General features: G+C 62.7%; 1 protein-coding gene across 2 annotated transcripts in view; it reads right to left on the reverse strand.

Annotated features, from left to right (window-relative positions):
• The window catches only part of COL4A2 (collagen type IV alpha 2 chain), a 154,786-nt gene that overhangs the window by 1,128 nt on the left and 131,966 nt on the right, over positions 1-21,692 (reverse strand). For both annotated transcript variants that reach the window (XM_045081319.1, XM_045081318.1), the window contains 20 exons: positions 21,500-21,607; positions 20,647-20,868; positions 16,791-16,952; positions 15,833-16,003; positions 14,968-15,111; positions 13,259-13,381; positions 12,729-12,910; positions 10,518-10,581; positions 10,248-10,322; positions 8,497-8,604; positions 7,699-7,806; positions 6,974-7,045; positions 6,583-6,708; positions 5,492-5,608; positions 4,757-4,918; positions 4,547-4,645; positions 4,080-4,226; positions 3,820-3,936; positions 3,015-3,206; positions 1,796-2,082 (listed from right to left, as the gene is read on the reverse strand). In XM_045081319.1, coding sequence (XP_044937254.1) covers positions 1,796-2,082; positions 3,015-3,206; positions 3,820-3,936; positions 4,080-4,226; positions 4,547-4,645; positions 4,757-4,918; positions 5,492-5,608; positions 6,583-6,708; positions 6,974-7,045; positions 7,699-7,806; positions 8,497-8,604; positions 10,248-10,322; positions 10,518-10,581; positions 12,729-12,910; positions 13,259-13,381; positions 14,968-15,111; positions 15,833-16,003; positions 16,791-16,952; positions 20,647-20,868; positions 21,500-21,607 — 2,786 coding nt within the window. The remainder of the gene's footprint in view (positions 1-1,795; positions 2,083-3,014; positions 3,207-3,819; positions 3,937-4,079; positions 4,227-4,546; positions 4,646-4,756; positions 4,919-5,491; positions 5,609-6,582; positions 6,709-6,973; positions 7,046-7,698; positions 7,807-8,496; positions 8,605-10,247; positions 10,323-10,517; positions 10,582-12,728; positions 12,911-13,258; positions 13,382-14,967; positions 15,112-15,832; positions 16,004-16,790; positions 16,953-20,646; positions 20,869-21,499; positions 21,608-21,692) is intronic.

Below are 21,692 nucleotides of genomic sequence, written 5' to 3' on the forward strand. Positions count from 1 at the left end.
ATGGACAGCAGCCCCAGGGACCGGAGCCCACGCCCACAGCCGGTGGTTAAGTGAAAACCAGAACAACGGAAGTGGGTTATTGCCAGTGGATGCGGATGACTTCACCTGGGAAAATACCATCTCCCGCATCATCCACTCAAGGAATGAAGTGTTTGTCTGGCAGCTGCAATTCCAGAATTTAACCTTTTTTTACAGAAAAAATAGCACCTGGGGGGCTTAGTTGTTGGGCACCTGCCTTCGGCTCAGGTCCTGATCCCAGGGTCCTGGACTGGAGCCCGCATCGGGCTCCCTGCTCAGCGGGAAGCCTGCTTCTCCATCTCCTAGTCCCCCTACCTGTGCTCCCTCTCACAGTCTGTCTCTCAAATTAATAAATAAAATCTTAAAAAAGCACAAAGAAAACAAAGTCATCGTGTGGGTCAGCCTGGGAGGCTGGTGAGGTAAAACGAAGGAGCAAGGACAGTGGCCCCTCGAGCCCCAACTCGGCTTGAGGTTGTGGAGCGGGGACGGGCGCGGTGTGGAGAATCCCTGCTTGCCGATTTGTCTGTAACCAACAGGTGAGTTGGTGATCACGGTTTCCATCGGGGGACGGCGAACAACAACTAGCCGCTGAGATGACTGGGCTGCTGCGGTGCGGAGGCACCGGCGTCACAGGGACCTTTCTCCTGGTCTCATAACTGCGGCCGCTCTTGCCAAGGCACGCAGGAGGCTCGTGGAGACACGTGCTGCTTGGCGTGGAAGTGCGGGCTGTGGTTTGTGCACTGGGAGTGGTTGTGACTACAGGACCCCGTAGCAAGGGAGGCTGTTCTGGGACGTTCTGGACGGGAAACCTGGGTTCTCCTCTCCGCACAAAACCACAGGAAGGGAAAGCTTTGGAATCTTCTGCTCACAGAACGGAAGAGGCTCCCTGGCCCAGAGCCGTGCTCTGCTTCGGGTGAGCAGACAGACGCCTCCCACCCCACCTGGTGTGAAGGAGCTGAGACCACACGGGGAGCGGAAGGACAGCTGGAGGGAGCCTCGGAGCTGGGACTGCGTCGCTCCCTTTATGAGGGACAAGGTCCATTTTGTTTTTGAATTTCTAAAGCAAGTTAAAAGATCAGAGTGTGTGGCTTGCCTACGCACAAGGCTCCCTGATGGTCACGTGCAACCAAAAGGGGTTTTTCTGTCTGTCCTCAAGAGTCACCTACAGGGTCAGCTTCTTGGAAAGCAGACCATGTGCCTGTCTTTGCACAGAACTCAGGATTCTGCTGCTTCAAATGATGCAGCACTAGCGCTTCTAAAAACAGTAAGACAGCAATTCTTCTCTTTTCCTACAACGTACAGGTTATGATATATATATAATTTATGAAATATTTAACACATTGGGTGTCTAGTCAATATAGTAGGGAGTTATGACAGTTATAATAACTATCAGTGCATCACAAGGCCCACTATCCCTGCTGGACTTTCCTTTCTCTCTGCCATGGAGGAGTAAGCAGGAAAACTTTAGTGTTGCTATCATGGCAGCATAGTTTATCCTGATTATACCCCACACTAAGGCATGGTGGCAAATTCATGGGCCCCATAGCTGGGGGCAGCCCATGCCTAACATGGCTCAGTTAGCAAAGTGCAGGCAAAAGTGCACTTGTCATCCCCTTGGCCAGGCACCCTTGTGCAGTGCACAACCTGAACAACTGTCCTGTGTGGTTATTCTTACAAAGACAGTTGTCTTGCTTCCCCAGGCAGCATGTGGTTGCGAGAGGAACTAGATTTCCACCCAGTTCCACGCTCAGAGAGAAAGTAGGCAGGTATCACGTACCATGAGGAAGGAGTATCCAATCCACAGACTCCGCCATCCAGCTGGGCAGTGGGGGATGGAGACGTCTTGGCTGTGCACTGCTATGGCGACAGCTGGGGCCTCACACACGGAGCAGCGGCTGATGTAGGGCTTGATGTCATCCTCAGCCACGGGCATCATGGGCAGTGGGGCAGTGGTGGACAGCCAGTAGGACTTGTCATTCCGGCTGGCGTAGTAGCACACGTCACCCGGGTTGCAATACAGGAAGGGCATGGTGCTGAACCGCGCCAGGCAGGAGCCTGCCAGCCCTGTGGAGAGGGGTCCCAGGGTCACAGTCGAGCAGGCCAGAGGAGGATCCCGGGCGTCAGGCCCACCCAGCAACCGCCTGAGGGGCCTCAGACCTGATGTTTCTGCCCTGCTCTTCCAGAAGTTGGCACACACGCCTCTGGATGAGGCTGGGGTCGGCAGGGAGTGGGTCTTTATGAACAAACATGCTGGCTGGGGGTCTTAACACACCAGCCCCAAGAATCACCCATGGGATCCAGACAGGCTTAGCACACCCTGAGGGGCCCTCCCAGAAGGACGGCCGGCCACACCCATCCCTAGTAAGGTATGAAGATCAGCTTGATCTCAGGGCAGGGCTGGGTGAGACCGGAGAGAGCCCGGCCCAGCTTAGAGCCCAGGGTGTGGCCCCACAGCAAGCCGGCCCCGCCCCGCGGCTGGACCAGGACGTGCGGACAGGAATGTGCACCAACTGTCAGCCTGACCACAGCTGTCACAGACGAAGGCGCTCTCCCCGCACACCCCCGCTTCTAGCAGAGGCTTGCCACACGCCTTCTATGGGCCTGGGAGGCATTTGAATTCCTTCTGGCGACCAGGCTTCCTTCAAGCAGGCTTGTGTACACACATTCTTGTCTGCTCTTCCGGGGCTTCTGCCTGCGGCCCAGGCTGTCCCTGGGCCTCCTTCTGCCTGCTCTCAGAGCCCACACAAGGGGCCGGCGGCTTAGGGGCCAGGCAGGGGGTGGGTGGGGGGCGAGGGCCTGGTGGGAACCCTGGAGCCCGGGGAGGCCGCTGTCGCGCACTCTCTGGGGTGCTGACCTGAGGCTCAGAGCTTTCACAGGACATTTTCGTGTTTTCTGCAGCCCAAAGTGGGAACGGGCGGCAGCCCTGGGTCCCAGGGAGCTGGGCCGTCTGAGTGCGAACCTCACCGGGGTGGCCCGGGCCCGGCGGCGGTACCTACCCAGGTCCTGATTGTGGGCTTTCTCCTGGCCCTCGAAGTACAGCAGGCTGTATCCGCCCCACAGCTTGTTCATGCCCACAGGGCACATGGGCTCGCGGTCGGTCTGGCTGTGCTTCACCAGCAGGTACCCGATGCTGACGCTGCGGCCCGGCATGCCTGGCAGGCCGGGGGTCCCTGGGCGGCCCGGCTCCCCTGGATCCCGGGAGATAGTGGCCGCCTTTCAGCTGCCGTGTGGACCTCAGCCCACCCGGCTCGCCTCCTGCGGCTGCGGCTGCTCTCCCCGAGGCCCGGCCCTCACTGGCTCTGCCCCTCACAGATTGAGAACATCCTGCGGACGACCCGATCTGCCAGGGTGCTGAGCCAGGGGCCAGGCGCTGCCACCCTCGGAGCCAGAAGGAGGACCGTCCAGCCCCAACCCCACACATGGGCTTCCTCTGCCCGAGAGCCAGGCTCCTCCACCCCGGCCGGACCTCTTGGGGGCAGGCAGTTCCCTGCACGCATGGGCATTTCTGGGTTAGAAACGGGCCTCCCATGACGCCGCCCCAGGGGTGGCTTGACCCAGAGCACAAGACGGCCAGTCTGCCTCCAGCAGGATGACCCTTCAAAGGCGTGGAATCCGCGGTCCTGGTCGAGCCTGCCTTTCCGTACTCCTCCCTCCAGGGACACTGTCATCACTTCTTCACGGGACGTCCCTCCCCTGCCACTGCCCCGGCCTCTCCTCTCTGCTCGTTTTGGTGCCGTTGGATCCCTTCCCAGACCTGGACGGAGGGCCCTGCCCTCTTCCTGTTCACCATCCACCACTCACCTTCCTGGCCCACCGGCCCCTGCTGTCCCATGGGCCCCTGGTCTCCTCGGAATCCGGGGACAGCAGACACACCGCCTCTCCCCTGGGGCCCTGCCTTCCCGGGATCCCCGCGGAAACCTGCAGAGACCCGGAACCAGAGGTCACCAGCACGGGACGCAGGAAGGGGGCACAGCATCACTGCGGCTGAATGAAGCCTTTTCAGCCAGAAAACCACAGTGAGGACAAAGCAAACATGAAGGCTTTGCAGCAGGGGCTCCCACCTGGTTCTCCTGGGGGGCCCTGGGGCCCCATCTCGCCCTGCGCCCCCGGGGGGCCTCTCCTTCCCTGAGGACCCACTGGCCCTGGCTGGATGGCAATCCTCTGGGGAATTCCTGCAATCCCAGGGGCTCCCACGGAACCAGGGGCACCTGGAAAGGGAGAAGAACACCCCGTTGGCACAGGAGAACGCTGTGGCTTTCCTGCTCTCATCTGTATTCCGTTGTTTCATCGGCTGAATCCATCGGTGGAGCTTTCTGGAACCCCGCTGCTCTCAGAGACGAGACGCATTATAACCCGTCTCAGAGTCGCTCAGCTCTTCTGTCATTCACCACGTCCCAGCGGAGGCGATGGCAGGTCCCCATGACAGAGGGGCCCCCAGAGGAGTCGCCAAGCCTGGGGTGCAGGGACAGTTCCGACACCCATTCCCTGTGCCGAGATGGGGGTCTGCAGGGTGCGAATGGCCACTTACCTGGGAGTCCTCGGTCTCCCTTTGGTCCCTTAGGGCCTCGGTCGCCTACACTCCCAGTGGCTCCTGTGTTTCCCATGAATCCTGGGTCCCCTCTGGGCCCTACAAGACAAGCAGGACATGGAGGACTCGCCTGTGTGGCGGGGGCTCCAGCCGCCTCTGACCCGTGCCGCCGTCTCCCTAAGTTGAGGATTCCTTGGGGGGCACTGTTACCTTTCTCTCCCGGGAGACCGAACACACCGGGCCGGCCCTGGGGCCCAGGGTCGCCGCCCCATCCTTTGGTCCCGGGGTTTCCCGGAGCTCCTGGGTTCCCCTCGTCTCCTTTGCTTCCAGGAAGAGCAGCAGGCCCAGGCGGCCCGGGGGGCCCTCGGTAACCTGTGGACGTGCATCACAAGAAAGAGGTTATGTGGGAGGGAGGCCTGGGCTCGGACGCAGGCTTGGCCACGGAGCGCCAGGACGCGCGGCAGGAGGTGCCCGGGGGCCAGATGCAAAGTCACTGGTTTGGGACAGTCTGGCGGGTCTAACACCGATGACTATTTTCGCGTACGTACGCTAAAACTTAGCGTTTTCACCATTTCAAAGCATGCGGTTCAGGGGCTCCGAGTAAATCCATCGCCGCCGTGCACCCCAGAACCCTCGCCTTCCCAAACTGAAGTCCCGTTCCCAGGAGTCAGCGAGTCGCCACCGCCTCCCCCAGCCCCAGCTCCCGCTTCCTCCCTTCCAGCTGTGGATCTGAGCACTCTCGGGCCGTGAGCCAGTGGCCTCTTCCAGCTGCGGATCTGAGCACTCTCGGGCCGTGAGCTAGTGGCCTCACAGTGCCCGTCCCCTCCTGTGTGTCTTATTTCACTTTGCACAATGTCCTCAAGGAGGAGACGAAGTCTATTGCATCTCCAAAGTAAGCTGGTCCCCACCAGCTTCTGCCCCCATAGAAACGGGAGTCCTGCTTACCTTCCAGGCCAAATATGCCCGGCGCCCCTTTGTCACCAGGTAAGCCAGACACGTTGGAAGGTGGGGTGACGCCTGGGAACCCCTGACGTCCGGGGCTCCCGATGGGGCCTCGTTCCCCTTGGGAGGGAGACAGAAGAAACCTGTTTGAGGAGCAGCATCCCACGTGTCCATGCATGGTTTCCCCTCCCTGCCACTTCCTGCTCCGGGGGGCAGGAGGCTGTGCTGGGAGCCGCCCAAGGCTGGGTCCAGGGAGGGCCCGTGCATCGAGCTTGGTGATGAGCCTGGGATAGTGTGTGGCCCCGAGAGCTTGGTTCTGTTGCTCGCCAGCCCGGGTGTTGGCACCAGATGTGCCAGTCCTGGCCGCATGAGGCCTCTGGGCCCCACGGATGCTCTCAGTCCCCACTGCGGCCACCCTGCGCTAGCTTGGGCCCCCGTCCTGTTTCAGCTCAGTGTCAACAGGGTGTCTTAGTGGAGAGTTCCCTCCCCGGTCACGGCCAGAGCCTGTGGCCCAGCGGGCAGCACCACCCGTCCGTGCAGACGCCACCGGGTCACGGGGCTGCTGTGACTTCCGTGCAGGGGGGGCGGCCTTGCAGCGGACGGACTGTCCCGGGACCCTCGGATGGAGTGTAGGGGCTCCCTGGCAGGGGCGACAAGGATTCCCGAAAACAGGTGCTGCACAGACAGCTGTGATGAGTCGGGGACGCCGGGGCGCTCTGGCGCGCACAGCTCAGCGGAGGTCAGGGAGAGTTACGGGGTCACAGTCGTCCTCGCAGACAGACAGACAGACAGCCATCGGACACTGAGCTCTGGGGCAGGCGTTTCCCCGACGTATAAATGCGAGTAAGAGAGGCGATTTGTGCCCTAGGTCCTCGCCCCCGCTGAGACGCGCGCCGCTGGACCGCCCCTAGGTCCTCGCCCCAGTCACTACCCCGATGGGCTACAACAGAGTATGATGCGGGGGGGCTGGCCAAGAGGTTCTGCAGAGCAACCGGCAGGGCCCGTGCCCGCTCTGCGCCTCATCTCTCAGACTCACAGACGCCCGCCCGGGGCTGGTGGTGCAGGCGGTGCTCCTGGGCGGTGCTCGGCCTCACCTGGGTCTCCTCGCTCCCCTTTCTGTCCTGGGGCTCCGAAAGGGCCTGGGCGGGTGTTGGGCTCTCCTGGGTCACCCCTGTCCCCGGCAGGACCAGGGAAGCCCGGGTCACCGTGGATGTCCACACCTGCGGCGGGAGAACAGCAGTGGCGTGAGACCCGGGAGCAGAGCCGGAGTTCACCGCGGAGATTTCAGCTGGCCAGGCAGCGTCCGTGCCCCAGACCCGATGGTGGCTGAACCCCTTCTCGGTCTGCGGAAGCACTGGGGCCCCCACCCATGCGGCCCCCGGAGGGGAGCTGCCCTGATCCCTGAGCCCCTGAGGCTGGGATGCCCCTCAGCGCCCCCTCCCCCATGGCTGGGTGTGGCCATGTGGCCGGGGCAGCGGTGGGTACCTGGGGATCCCGGGAAGCCTTTGGTGCCTGGCAGGCCGTGCAAGCCGCTGACGCCGTGGATGCCGGGAAAACCTGTGCGGGTTTCGTTCATGGTTACCGCACGCACCAGAGAGCGAGGGGACCTTAACCTGACTCAGCTCTGCTTCTGTCTGCTAGTTCACGGTCACCCGTCCGGTTCACGCGGAAGCCTGGCCCGTTCCACACAGCACGACTTGTCAGTTAGTCACGTGCGTGTCACCAGGAGATGCACTTCCCACCGAGTCTGTTTTCCTGGAATCTTTCTGCCGATTCCTCACAGCCTTGTGGGGAAGTGGCGTGTCCTTTCTTCCCGACACCTCCGAGGCACTCTGGGGGTTTGGTTTGTAAGAACCGTGCTTGGAACCAGCGGTCTGGCTGGATTCCCGAGGACACGCAGTCCTAGAGCAGACACGGGAGGCGGGGGGGGCGGGGGACACTGTCTGTGACGTGGGCACTGAGTGGGGGTGTGTGTGAGCCCCTTTCATTCCAAGCAACACAGCCTTGAGGGCCTGTCCCGGGCTGGGCCAGATGACCCCTGAGCTCCGGCCAGCCCTGGACAGAACATCAGGGCTTCTGGCCACGTCGGCGTTGCCTGGGTGCCGACTAGCGGGGTCAGCCCGGCCAACAGGAGCTCTCCCCAGCCCTACAGACTGGCTCAGAACCACCCCATGTGTCAAGTCGGCAAAGGCAGAAATGCTCTTTCTTACCTGGGGATCCTGGAACCCCCGGCCAGCCGAAGTCTCCTTTGTCGCCGGGCCGTCCTGCCCGCCCTGGCTCTCCCTGGGGCCCCTGCAGGCCTGTCAGTCCTGGGAAGCCTGGGGGGGGGGGGGCACACGTGTCCTTAAGTGGGACTGACGCCTCAGTTCAGGTCCTCGCTAGAGGAGGAGGGCATCGTGGGAGAGCACGGCCTTCCTTCCAGCCGGGAATCACCCCTCATTCAGGTGCATTGGGGGTGAGGCAGCCTTGCCAAGGAGAGAGCAGCCTGCGTTCCCCCATTCTCCTTCCGTCCTCCAAGCAGGGGTGCCCAGAGGACCCGGAGATTCGGAGGATGGGTGTCGGGGTTCCCAGGTCCCACACAAAGCAAGGTGAAACAAAGCAAAAGCAGCAGTGAGAAAAAAGCTCGAAACGAGTTCCCTGTTCACTTTCCGCCTCAACTCGGGATCTGCAAACCCGTTCCACGTACTCCGCTGCACGGAAGGGGTCCCGGAACCAGGGCTCGGTCTGCGTTCACGGGGAGACAGACACTGGGCCACACAAGCATGTGCATCAGCCCCCTGCGCGTCCCCCTGCGGCCTGTGGCTCGGTCCTCCCCTGAGTTTGGTTCTAAGGCCGAGCTAGGTCACAGGCAAGGCGCACGCACGAGGCAGCCTCCTGGGGCAGAGTGCGGTCGCAGCAGACAAGGACACAGACACCCGGGCTGCCTCAGCGGGGGGCCTGGAGGGTGGAGGCTCAGCCGGGCGGGGGAGGACGCACACCCGGAGGCTGTGGACGGCAAGAGGTCATACCTGTTTGCCCTTTGGCTCCGGGAGGGCCTTGGACGCCGGGCATGCCTGTTATCCCGGGGAAGCCGACTTCGCCCACTGTTCCTTTCTCCCCGAAGAAGCCCTTCAGCCCTGGAAGCACAGAGTCCTGCTTGGAGCAGGGGAGGCGCCGCATCCCTGGGGCCCAGCCTTCGCAGGGCTCAGGGGCACACCCCGAAGGGGACGCTGTCTTTCCACGTTGGTGCTTCTGCTGTGAACGGGCTGCGCATCGGAGCGCGGTCCTTCCGCCCCAACACCGTCTCCAAGTCAGTGGCCCCGCGTCCTGGTGTCCACCCCATGTGCTGGGTGGGGCTGACCGGGGCGACCCCCAGGACACCAGGGAAATGCTCGTGAGTCGCTTCAAGCCTTGGCCAGAAAACGCATCACGGCTTTGCTTTCGTCCCCTCTTTGGATGGCCAGCTCTGGAGGACACCCGCCGCCCTGCCCTGAGCACATCCAGCCCGCGGGAGAGGCCCACGCGTTTTCACGGTCTTGAAGAGCAACCACGAAGCAGCTCTGCTTATTTCTACTGATGCTTTCAGTGTCATAGCAATCTGCGCCGAGCCTCCCTTTGCCGGGTGCGCCTTCCTTCACAACCACCTGCGTCGTCCCCCCGAGGACACACCTGAGCTTCGGTGCCCCACCGGGACTGGATGTGATTCGGGCTCCCTGGGGCACCCCCTTGGCTGTACGTGTCGGCCTTGTGGCTGACCTCTCGGGCACCCCCTCCCATCTGAGGGACAGAGACGCACCCCAAGGGTGCCTGACGTCATGGCCCCTGTGTGTCTGGGACCCTGGAGTCCTGACATCTGGTCCCCTGGCCGTGCGCACGGGGGAGGCTCTGCTTCCTGGGCCCGTGGGTAAGTGACACTGAAATGTTCAAGGGGGAACAGCCCTGATTCCCGGTGGGGAGCCGCTGCTCGTCCCTGACATGTCTCCAGTTGAATGGATGGGAAATGGGGTCCTTATCCGTGGCTACAGAGCAAACATGGCCTCACACTTCTGCTCTTCTAGACCAAACTGTCTGAGAAATTCTTGAGAAGAGGCGATTCCGCGAGTCCAGGGTACCCGTGGGGCAGGGAGGGAAGCCGCCGGGAGACCAGGTTCTAGATCGGCAGCGAGCCCCGCAGAGCCATTCGACGGGCCCCTTTCTGACTCCACGCAAGGCCGAATCCCCGTCCACTCTGGCTTCTAGACAAAGCACGGGCTCAGCAGCCTCCCTATGGCCAAGCTAATGGGCACTCTCTCCCCCTCCAGGGCCGCCCCCAGGACTGCAGCAGGGAGGGGCCCCCCCGAGAGAAAACCCCCGGGAGGCACCTGTCCCAGATGCGCACAAGCCGGGACGTCCGCCTTGGACTCGCAGGATGCTCTGACGGGAGGAGGGAGCGCCGCGTTGTCCCACGAGGCCCCGGGCCTGGCGTGCCGCTCGCTCCAGGGACTGGCCTGACGCCCACTGCCCTCTGCTGAGCCCCTCCCCATTTACAGGACGTGCTTGTCACTGTGCCATCGGCTTCCTGTCCTCTAATGTCCCTTCCAGGGACAGACAGAGCTTTCCTGACTTGGTCTTCAGTTTCGTTTAATAAACAACTCCCGCGTCTTGCTTGCCCGTGGGCTGGAAGACGTCAAACATTCCCTGAAACGTGGCTCAGCCACACCGGCAGTGACCCAGTGCCCGAGGGAGCCGCCGCGGGGCTCGGGGCTGTCGCTCAGTGAAGGGGCAGGAAGGACTCACGTACCTGGGGCTCCGGCCACGCCCCGCTCCCCCTTCAGCCCAGGCCTTCCCGGCAGATTGATGGTGTCTCCGATGTCACCTGCGGTGGGCGGAAAAAACAGCTGACGACAGGCCTTCCCGTCGGCAGGTGGTTAGTTCTGCAACTTGGCTGCGTCACGTTCCTTATAGGAATAATTGGCTTCGAAATCCCTCAGGCATCTCCGGGTCTGACCGCCACACTGCCCGGGGCGCTCTGGATGGCGGACGGCCTGCGGTCGCGTCCCAGCATACTCACCGAAGTCACCGGTGGGGCCGACCTCGCCATACAGGCCCGCTCTCCCCGGAGCTCCCTTGTCACCCTAGAACGAGGTCAGACGTGGAAACCCCTCAGAAGGCGTGCACGAGGTTAGCCGGTAACCCTGGAGGGTTGAGCCTGTCCAGCTGCCTGGCTAAAACCCACACGCTGGGTTTGTAATCTGATCGGCCTGCAGCAAAGCCCTCGAGTGTTCCCACGTAACAGCGGATTCTACTGGACCGAGCGGGCTTACTGACGCTAGGGACAGAGACGACGGGGTTCGCAGGGAAGTGACAGCGGTCACGACGGTGGTGGTGACACGCATGGCTACCCGCGTCCCGCCCCGTCCGGCTGTGCACGTGTGACTGTGCGGGGTCCCGTCCCGAGAACTTCATTTAAACTTCAGGACAACCCTGTGGAGTAGGTTCTCGGTGTCCCCTTCGACAGACGAGCAAGGGGAGGCCCGGAGAGGCTAACTGCTCTGCGGAGATCACCCCGCCGGGAAGCGGCAGGAGGCAACCACACAGGGCCGCTGGGCTCCCCAGGTTGCTCTGATGTCGCCCGGCTGTGTTCTGCTGCGGTCGCCGAGACACCCTGAAATGACGTTGCATCCGTGGATAGTGACCACGTAACCCTGGAAAGCACGGTTCTCCCTGCTCCGATGGAGGGCGGCGCCGGTCTGCGCTGCAGTGTGGTGATCTCTCCCGGTGCGGCGGACTCGAGTCTCCGAATGAGGACCCCGGCTCTGCTCCAGGAGCAGCGGGGAGGCAGCGCCCAAGGCCACGTCCCTGTTCAGACGCCGCCCTGCGCTCCGTTCTCTCGGCGTCCTCTCTGGACGGGGAGCTCACGTCCGTGTGGCATACTCATCGCCACGGCTCCACGAATGTCACTTGCGTGCCTCGCACACAAAGACACGGGATGTTTTCCAGAAGGTTTCCTTGCACCCCTTCCTAATCCCCAACCCTGCCCGGGACAGCCACCGTCCGACTGCCATCTGTCACGGTCGTGTGGGCTCCTGACCGTCACACGCACGGGTCTGCATCGTTCGGACTTTCTGCTGTAGCTCGCTCAGCATGACGTCTGTGCGAGTCACCTGTGTGGCTGCATTTCTGGGGAATTCTCTCGCCTGTGTGCATCGGCTCCCCGTCGGCCTGGGCCGTGTCTTGTGCTCGTCCTCCCAAGGCTTGGCGACTGGGGCTCTCCCAGGCTTGGCAACTGGGGACCATGCTGCAGGACCATGCTGCAGGACCATGCCGTAGGACCATGCCGCAGGACCATGCCGCAGGACCATGCTGCAAGGAACGTTTCCATCCTTTTTATTCTAACGGGCCGCTGGCCGCACACGAGGTCCTGTGAGCCACAGAGCCCGGCGGGGACGGCAGGCAGGCCGCGGAGGGACACGGATGTGTCATGAACGTCGAGAGGGCCGGCCAGAGGCCATGTGGGCTGTTGCTGAAGGGCCACTGCTGGGTGGTGAGACTTTCTGCTCGGCCCGGCACATGCTCAGCCCACCGTGAATGCCGGGGAGGGGTCCACGCGCTGAGCCCCCATGTGCGTGAGCCCCGTGCGTGTAAGCCCTGTGCGTGTGAGCCAGCTTCACACAACGGCGGGACAAAAGAGGTTCCTGTACTACAGTCGCTGGACAGCTGCCCGCCAATGGACAGCCGCCCACCACGGAACGCACGCCGCGCCCGGGGCCCTGTGATACTGCAGGTGGCCGCCAGCCATGCCTGACCCAAGAGGAGGCAGGTGCGGAGAGACCGGAGCCCTGCCTGGGCTCAGAGGGTGTCCCTGTCACATGGCAACATGGCACCTGGAGCCACAGCGCAGACACGAGGAAAGCAATGTGTGAACACGGCCGGGACGCTCTCCGTGCTGTGACCCAGGGATGGGTCCTCAGTCCTGACGTCACGCATGCTTGAGTTTAGGGTTTGGAGAGCTAAATGGCTAGTGTAGTGTTCTTTCCGAGCCCCCAGGGTAAAGCGTGGACACCTGGCTCCATGCGACGGCAGCCCACGGGAGGGCCGGCCGTGCTGCGGGTGCCACACAGATCACCGACGGTGGTGGTCTGAGCACCGTGTCTCCTTCCAGTGACCCGGGGACCCCAACTCTGAAGCTGGCCACGCACCGCTTGGACCGCAGCAGACGTGAGACCACAGCCCGCTCGAGAGCAGAGGGGAGAAGAGTGATTATGGGCGGACGCGCACTTACCCGACTTCCTGTGAACCCGGGAAAACCTATGATGCCGGGGGGGCCGGGCACGCCGGGGAATCCTGGTAAACCCGGCACTCCAGGGACGCCAGTGTCTCCTTTGACTCCTTTGATGTAGCCCGGCTTCCCTGGCAACCCGGGTATGCCTGACAGCCCGGGGACGCCCGGCATTCCGGGAACACCTGCGGGAGAGCCCCGCGTGAGTGGTACCTGTGCCGGCGTCAACGCCCCAGGAGGATGCGGCCGCCCTCCCCAAGCCCTGCGCTTTGTGGTCCCGACGGCCGCACGTCCGACCCCGGGACCGTGAGGCTCCTCGGTCCGCAGAGGACCCGCAGGCCGCCTGGCCGAGGTGTCGGGGTCAGAGGCGTTCGAACGCTGTGGCCCGTCTCCGGCAGAGAGGCGTCTGGTGCAGAAGCTGCCGCCGTGGGACTGGGGGGACGGGCGGGGGAGGGGCGGCGGGGGAGGGGGGACGGGCGGGGGAGGGGCGGGCGGGGGAGGGGGGGCGGGCGGGGGAGGGGCGGGGGGCGCACCTTTCAGGCCTAGGTACCCTTTGAGCCCCATGGGCCCCTCGTCGCCTTTCTCCCCTTTGATGTCCTTCATTCCCGGCTGGATGATGGGAGGCGGCCCTGGGGGTCCGGGGTCTCCGCGGCTGCCTGCAGGGGAGCAGAACACAGTGTCTCTCTCGGCCTCTGAGCCAGGCCGAGGGGCACGGGAGGAGCCGCGGCTGTCGCGGGCAGCGAGTCCCGAGGGGCTCTGAGCCCCGGCCGGCATGGACCCCCGGTCCCCACTGGGCCCGAGTGGGGGCAAGAGTGTCCGAGAGAGGCCGAGGCCGAGGCTACCGCCCGGCTTACCCCGCGGCCCCTTCTGCACGTGAGCCGCGTGCGGACGCGCACCCCCGCCGCTGCCGGACTGCAGGACATCTCCTCCCCCGGAAAGGAACCCCGCACTCGTCAGCGGTCTCCCCAGCCGCTGCCTACCCCCCCGCCCCCGGAGGCCGCGCATCCACGGCCGTCTGCAGAGCCCCTGTTCCGACATTTCCCATCGAGGGAAGCAGACGAGGAGGGAAAACGCTCTCGATTTTACCCACACTCCGGCAGGTTTCAGGCCCTGGTTTTTCCTTCTCGCTGGTCAGCACTCCTGCGCGTGACATCCGTGTGTCACTGGCCCACGAGGGCTCCTCAGCCTGTCTCTGGTTTTGGGTGTCGGGAAGCCCGCTGCCGGAACGTGCGCGTGCAGAGCCCGCCTTCCCTCTCCGGGGCTCGACCAGACAGGAACGTGCTCGGTGCCTCTGTTTGCCTTTCCAGGCAACCGCCAGGCTGCTCTCACCGCTGGCCGTGCGTGTCGCGTGCCCCCCAGCCGCGGGCGACGAGCACGCCCTCAGTAACGCTGGTCATCGGTAATTCTGTTTTCAGAGGTCACGGTGACACTTGCAGAACAAGGGTGTCCACACAAGTCATGGAGATGTGGCTTGTTGCAACACACTTTCGGGACTAGGAGCCTCCCACGTGGGGTCCTGAGCAGCCCGCCCACGCCAGGCTTGACGCGACCTCGTGTCTGTGGGTCACAGCCTCCTTGGCGTGGTGCTGCGCCTTCCGCCTGGAGTACAGAGTCCCCGTTGGTCAGGCGACGCTCCCCTCCTTTGGGGTTTACCTTCTGCTTTTCCCCCGGCTTCACCTGACCTTCCGCTCGCCATGAATAGTCACGCCAGAAGGCTTCCTACGACGCGTCGCCACGTCCCTAACGTAGCTGCTTCTTTTGTGCTTAAAGGTTTCCTTCGTGTAAGCTCAGGGGTCACGGGGACATGAGCCGCGGCACGGGAGGACGGCTGATATGACCCTGAAGGGCGTGTTTCAGAGTTGCTACGACTGCGGAGCTGGAACGTCCTCCTCAGGAGAAAGCTCCGTGACTGTGGTGGGGACTCGGTGGTGACAGGTGGTGACCAGACTTACGTACCAACACGGAACCTCATGGTGTCACCCGAAACTGCGCTTGTATTTAATTTTACCTCCACAAAAACTTCTGTTGAATATAAACAAGAAAGTTTCCTCTGGTTGGATTCTTCTCTCGCGACGCTGCCGGTGGGCTGAAGCTGGGGTGGTCTTCTGATTTGTGTTAAGTTTCCTTCTTTTCTAATTGTGCCTAGGTTTGGGGTTCCTGGAAGTTCTGCTTTAGACAGAGCTACACTCCACAGAACTGAGCTGCGACCCCGTCAGAAAGGCGCTTTGAGAGCTGGACGTACCTTTCACACCCGGCTCCCCCGCCAGGCCCTTCAGTCCCGGAACTCCATAAAATCCGGCCTCTCCTTTGTTTCCTGGAAGCCCGGGTCTTCCTTTGAGCCCGACCATGCCTTGGAAACCGTCCATCCCGGGCGAACCTCTCCCGCCTGCAGAGGGACGAGAAGCTGGGTTAGCCACGGGCACCCGGGGCTTTTCAGTCTCGCTCGTCGGGGACGTTGCTGCGGAGTGACGCTCGGAGGCGAAGATTCCTACCCTGAAGTAGGGATTCTGGGACACCGTTGCTCAGGGGCCCGTCCGCTGACCTTCGAGCAGACTGAGACGCACAGAGTGGCGCAGAGTCTGCCCGCCGGCCGACCGGACGCTGGGGCCAGGACGGACGGCCAGTGTGCGTCAGTCTTATGAAAGACCCAAGGGAAACAGACGGTGACCTATGCCCGTGGCTGCCCGGAGAGGACACGACAGGACGTCAACCCTGTGCGCAGTGCGAGGATCCCACAAAGGACCCCTGGAGAGACAGATCACCGTGTGGCCCCACCGTCAAGGACCAGAGGGCTCCCTTCTAGGAAAACTGGCCTCTGTGTGCAAATAAACCGAGCCCAGGGACCAGGTATTTCCTTAGTTTTGGTTTTGTAAAACCTTCCAGCCTCCGGATCGGACTCCAGGGTCCTGAGAGGCCTCCCACTGGCTCTTGGTACGAGTGACTCAGCATTTTGGGGCAGGCCAGTCCCACTCAGCCTAGCAGCCATGGCCCGTTCCCCCAGGTAGGACGCCTCCTGGGGCCCCGGCCCACCGGTGAGCGGGGCTGGCCTCTCCCAGTCTCAGGGTAACCAGTGCCCACTGCAGGGAGCGCCATGTGCCCGCTGTTACCTTTCTGCCCGGGGACACCAGGCATTCCGCTCATTCCTTTGAACCCAGGACTTCCTCGGGGGCCTCTCTCCCCCAGCAAACCAGGGTCACCTCTATCGCCGGAGAGACCCTTCATGCCCATGGGGCCAGGGACACCTGTGTCCCCTGGGTCCCCTCTGTCTCCAGGCAGACCTGAAAAGCAGAGAAGAGGGAAGTAGAAACTGCTGAGCAAACGTGGAAGAGCTCAGCGCTCCCGGGGCCCGCCACCCTGGACAGCACCCGAGGGACGTCGGCGCCGCAGCCTCCGCGTGGGGCACTCGGCCTCTCTGTGGAGGGCTCCGGGAGGCCAATGGCCATGGCTTCATTCCCGTGCCTCCTGCCCCCAGCCTCCTGGCCCTGAAGGAAGCCCCTTCTTCTCTTCCCCGATTCTGTCCCTTTCAGAAAACCTTTCCCTCCTCAAAGCACAGCAGCGGTTTTGAAGTTCCTCAGGGAAATTTCATTCTTCCTACTGACGTCTCCCGGGGCCCCAAGGACAGCAGGAACGTGGAGGTTCGGTTTCTTGTTTGGCAAATCCATGTTGTGGTTTTGGAACCTGTTGGGCTGAGCTGTATGCCCCCCCCGTGTCGTATGTCGGAATCCTAAGCCCCGGGACCCTGGGGTGTGGGTGCCCTGCAGGACAGGGCCCGGGAGAGGTGATTCCAGAGCGACGGGTCCGGTCAGAGGCGACCGGTGTCCATCTCAGAAGAGGTCGGGACTGGACGCACCCAGGGGGACGTGAGACGTCCGGCCTCAGAGTCCGGTGAGAACAACTGTCCATTGTTTAGTTGGCTCAGCGGGAGGTTCTCTCGGAACCCCTACAGCTCTGGGAGGGGTGCCATGGAGCCCAGTTTGAGAACCCCTGGGTAGGCTGGTGCTACCTCACTTGTCAGTCACGTGAGGCCCGACCCCCCCACCCCCCAGGGGATGGGGGGATCCTTACCTCCGTGACCAGGGGCGCCTGGCCGACCCAAGGGCCCCTCCTGGCCTGGAGCTCCTGGGAAGCCGTGCTGTCCTGGCGGCCCGGGCAGGCCTGGCTGGCCTGATGGTCCTGGGAAGCCCGGCTGGCCCTTCAGGCCTGGCATTCCCGGCATGCCCTGGCTTCCTGCGGGACCAAGACGGGTGTGAGGTCGGCCCTGCACCCGCGGATGCAGCTGCCTCCTCACAGACAGCATTTCGTTGGCTCCGGAGAAACCCACAGGAGGCCCACGAGTCTCGGGGATCAGCTCACAGTGACCCCGAGGTCACCCGGCCCCACGGCTGGCGTCGGCGCTTCCTCCCACTGACGGCCCGTCCGGCGAGCACACGGAGCTCACACCGGCAGCCTGGCGCCCAGCTGAGAGCCCAAGTTTGAGCTTTTTTTTCACTCAATGTTCTATTTGGAGCATTTTGCCACATTCTAAAATATCCTTTACGTGTTAGAGGGCAGCGTGCGTCAGAGGACCGTGTCACGTGGACACATCGGGAGCCCGCCTGTCCCTGCTCTCGCAGACGGTGCTGCAAGGGAGTGGCTGGGAGCCTGGATCTGTGCCGGGGGTGGGGGGGGTCACGTCTTCCGGAAGGTGTCTCGGAAGCTGACTCTGTGGGTCCCCACCGCGCTCATTTAGCCGTGGCCGTGCGGTCCTGTGTCTGCGCCCCTGTTCCCCGTGGGCTCTCCTGGCCGGGTCTGAGCCCAGAGCCCGGAGCCTGGCAGGGCAGGCAGGGTGGGCTCGGGCAAGCGCCGGATCCGACTCACAGGGCAGAGACAGCAGGACAGTCCTTTCTTTCCGTGTTTGGCTTTGGTAGAAAGTTTTGTTCTTTGCTACTATTTTCCTTTGGAGATTCAGATATTTTCCTTAGAGACTTCAGTATTCTCCACGTACACGGATGGATCTCCTCCACGGCTCTTGTGACATTCACTCTGCTCTGCTGCCCAAAGTTCCATTGTGTTTTTGACGTGAAGATGAGCATTCGTAGGCAGATTTTATGCACCGTGTGCGCGTGTGTGTGTGTGCGCGTGTGTGTGTGCGTGCACGTGCACCGCTTCTTCCCTTGCTTTTATGCTTAGAACATCCTGCCCACCCCACCCACGGGTCCCATGAGCAAGTATAAGTATTTTCTCCCATCCCCCCCCCCCCCCCCAGTCCCTGGCCTCTCTTCTTTCTTCCCGGACTTTGAAGCTCAGCGCGTTCCTTCCGAGGGAATCAGCAGGACAGGCGATGGCCGTTTCCAGTGCTGCTCCGGTGACCTCCTGACACAGATGCTCACTGAGCCCACGACTACGGCCCATGCAGGCTGCCCCGCGTGGAGGGTGGACAGGTTGGTGGACGAGGGAGGCGCATGAACAAAAGGGACCGAGACAGTGTTGGGCCGACCCAGAACTCGCCGTGCAGGCATGTGTCCCAGGTGTCTGATGTGTGGACGGAACGGGGCAGAAAGGTCTGCAAAGAGCGGGAGCAGATTTGAAGCAGAATTCCGCCAAGACGTTCTCCCCCGAGACGCACAGGTGCGTGTCCTCACGTTGTCCAGTCCCGCTACGGGAAGTGAGCGCGCTGTTCTGGCCCAGCTTCTCCTCTGGGTTAACAGAGTGTAGCGCTCGTGGGGCTGATGGTTTTGGACGGCAGGCCGTGCTGGAGACGGCCAGGTCTGACTGGGGAGTCGGGCCCCTGCTGTTCCTCCATGACGGTGGGCAGAAGGCATCACCACCAACAGCCCTCCAGGCTGGTGAGCTGACGGGGCTCATGGGGGAAGAGGCTGTCGGGTCTGTAGGTCTGAGCCCGGTTTCTGGGCACCTCTGTCCCTGGAGCGGGGACTGGGCGGGTCAGGCTGCATGAAGGATTCTGCACCGACTGCGGCGGCGTCCATGGCCTCAGAGCTCATCATCAGAGCCCAGTATTTTAACTCCATTTCCATTTCTAGAACATCTGCTGAAAAAGGAATACCTACAAAGAATCTGCTTCCTTCAGCAAAATACCCGTCACTCGTGGACCTGGGCCCCTGCTCTCTCTCTGCACCCCGGCGGCACCTGCACGTTCCTGCGCCAGGCCCATGCCGCCCAGCAAGCCCCCCATCCACGTTGCCACTGCCCGGGTGGGTTGGACCCTTGTGGAAACCGGTTCTCGAAGCTTTGATGCTCTGAAGTCAGAACTCGTACTAATCAGTCCGCATACGTAAGCAGGTTGCCGAGGGGACACGGATGGCGGGAAACTGCCGCAAGCCCAGATTTCAAGCTGGGCCCTTGGTCCTTGTGCTCAAACTTATCGGGAAGTCTGCAGGAAGTAGTTAGTGTACAAAATCCATCCAAAATCCAAACCCTGAGGGGGTTTATGCAGCTGGAGAGCAGTGGACATTGTTGGGGACACACGCCGGCCGCTCCTTCACACAGCGGCCTGGGAGGCTGCCGTGCACTGTGCCGGCCCACCCGTGCGCCCGCTGGGCAGCCTCCACTGGGGGACACCCGCCTCTCTGGAACCGCCTGGGGGGCCACCATGGGGGCAAGCACAGACCTGGCCGACCCGGCAGTGGGTCCCCGCCCCTGCCTGACTTCGCCTGCGGGCCCGTCCCTCCTTGATGTGTAAGAGGGTGAGTGTGGACGTGGTCGTGTGTGAGAGCGAGTGTGTGGGCACGTGTGTGGGTGTCTGTGTCCCCAAGCAGGCACGTGTGTGTGTATAAGCACGTGGACGTGTGTGCAGGAGCCTGTGCGTGCATGATCACATGTGTGCACGAGCGTGAGCCCGCGTGCGTGCACGAGCGTGAGCCCGCATGCACGAGTGTGAGCCTGCGTGCGTGCACGAGTGTGAGCCCGCGTGCGTGCACTCTGGCCCTCCCAGGCTCCTCCCTCCATTCTTTGCGCCCCCCCCCACCTGCGTATCTCTTGGTGAAGCCCAGCACCCACGCAGGGGCTCTTCTGTTCAGCCAACAGTGCGGATGTGATGAACTGTGCCCCTTCCCTGCCCCAGCCTCAGGTCTGAAAACAGGCTCACCCAAGAACCCACCGGGGCGCCTGAGCCTGGTGACTCCACCTGCCTGTTGAGGGTCAGGCGTCCCTCGCCCGAGTGTTTGGAGGCCCGATGGCCCTGGGGGGCCGGGACACCTGCTTCCTGCCCCATAGAGGAAGCCCCCTTCCTCCCCGGGCTCGGGAGCCGGCACAGACAGCTGTAAAGTCACCGCTCTCCCCGCATCTCCGTATCTGATCAGGAACACCAGTGGCCGGTGGTCTCCAGGGCACATGGCCCCGAACACCAGTGTGAGCCCTTCCATGACTGCCCGTGCCCCGCCAACCGCGGGCGTGTGGGGTTCCGAGGCCAGTTCTGCACACGCCGGCTTCACAGAGCCATCGGACGCCCCGTGCACGCATCCGACTAGTCCTCATGTGTACACGGATGGTGCTGTGGGCAGGGGAGCGTCTCCCTCGTCCGTGTCACACCCGCCCGCGAAGCCGCATTCGTTCCGACGCTTGTTGTCCGCCTCGCCCTCCTCACACGGCCGCCTCCCTTCCCACCAGCAGCCCACATTCCGCAGAAAGCCCTGCCCCGACCCCCCGCTCATGGCCCCAACCTCCCGCTCACTCCCAGCTTGGGAACAGAGGGCGAGCATCGTTAGTCTGTAGGTGTCAACGTCTCAGACGGCCCGTCCTGGCTGGGGAATGTAAACCCGAAGACGATTACTGTCCTAGAACATTCTAAAGGGATATGTTCTGAGTGTGGGGAAGAAAAAGCAACATATACTCCATACGGCCTGTGGGCTTTAGCAAACCCCCCTCGGACGCCATGGGGCCGTGGGATTGGGCTCCCTGTGCCCCTCCTGCCGCAAAGACTTACCCCTGAATCCAGGTGGGCCCCTCTCTCCCGGAGGGCCTCTCAGGCCAGGCTGTCCAGGCACTCCAGCATCTCCTCGGGGCCCAGGTTGGGCTCCCAGAACTTCTCCGGGCAGGCCCCTCTCCCCTGGGGGCCCGATGGGGCCCGGCAGACCGGAGGGACCCGGGAGACCGTCCGCACCAGGAAGGCCCGCTGTACCTTTGGATCCTCGGGGCCCCACGAACCCTGGAAGAAAACATGGGTTGTCCCCATACCTGGAGGTCAGCGTCGTGGCGGGCCAAGGGAGGCACCAGAAAGGGGCTGCAAACAGCAAGTGTGCCGTCGGGGGTCTCAGCTCAAGGCCTTGCCCACCGGGGCCCACAGCGTTCTCTCCCACTCCGCCATCTGGCGTAGCCCCACAACGTCGCTCCAGTGCAGAAGGCCTCTAGAACCGTCTGCTTCTTGGGCCCGAATCTCCCCAATCCAGAGCGGGCCAGCAGCCCTTGCGGGGCTTGGGCGCCCTCCTGGGCTGTCTGCAGAGTGACCAGCAGAGTGGAGTCGATGACCTGAGGGCCTTGTGCCTCCGGGGACAGTCTCAGAAGAGGGCACCACAGCTTTGCCCTCAAAACATTCCTCATCAACCAGAGAAAACGGTCCCGCACACCTGTCTCTTTTCTTGCAGGAGCCGAGGGGGTCAGCAGAATAGCAGTGACGGAAAGCTCAAGAATTTTTAATTTCCCAACCAGAGAACAAAGTGGTCATCAAGTCCGTGTTGGCAGTTTCTAAGTGTCCAAAGACGAGAGAGCTGGGGCCCCCACGTCCCACATGGTCCCCTCCCAAACCTATGGGGCTGTGTGGGGGTCTGACCCTGCCTTACCTGGGGGTCCTGGGAATCCTTCACGACCTGGGTCTCCGGGGAGACCCTTGAGCCCTGGTGCTCCGTCTGCTCCCGAGAGTCCTGGTGTCCCTTGGAGGCCCTTGGCCCCTAAATAGCCCAAAGAAAGCACAATACACGTCAGCGCCCCAAGAGCGAACCCCGGCAGCAGGTCTGTGGGACTTATGTGGTCCTT

This window comes from Mustela putorius, unplaced genomic scaffold (genome assembly GCF_011764305.1).
Source record: "Mustela putorius furo isolate JIRA1106 unplaced genomic scaffold, ASM1176430v1.1 tig00000551_pilon_pilon_pilon, whole genome shotgun sequence".
In the NCBI taxonomy this organism is placed as follows: domain Eukaryota; kingdom Metazoa; phylum Chordata; class Mammalia; order Carnivora; family Mustelidae; genus Mustela; species Mustela putorius.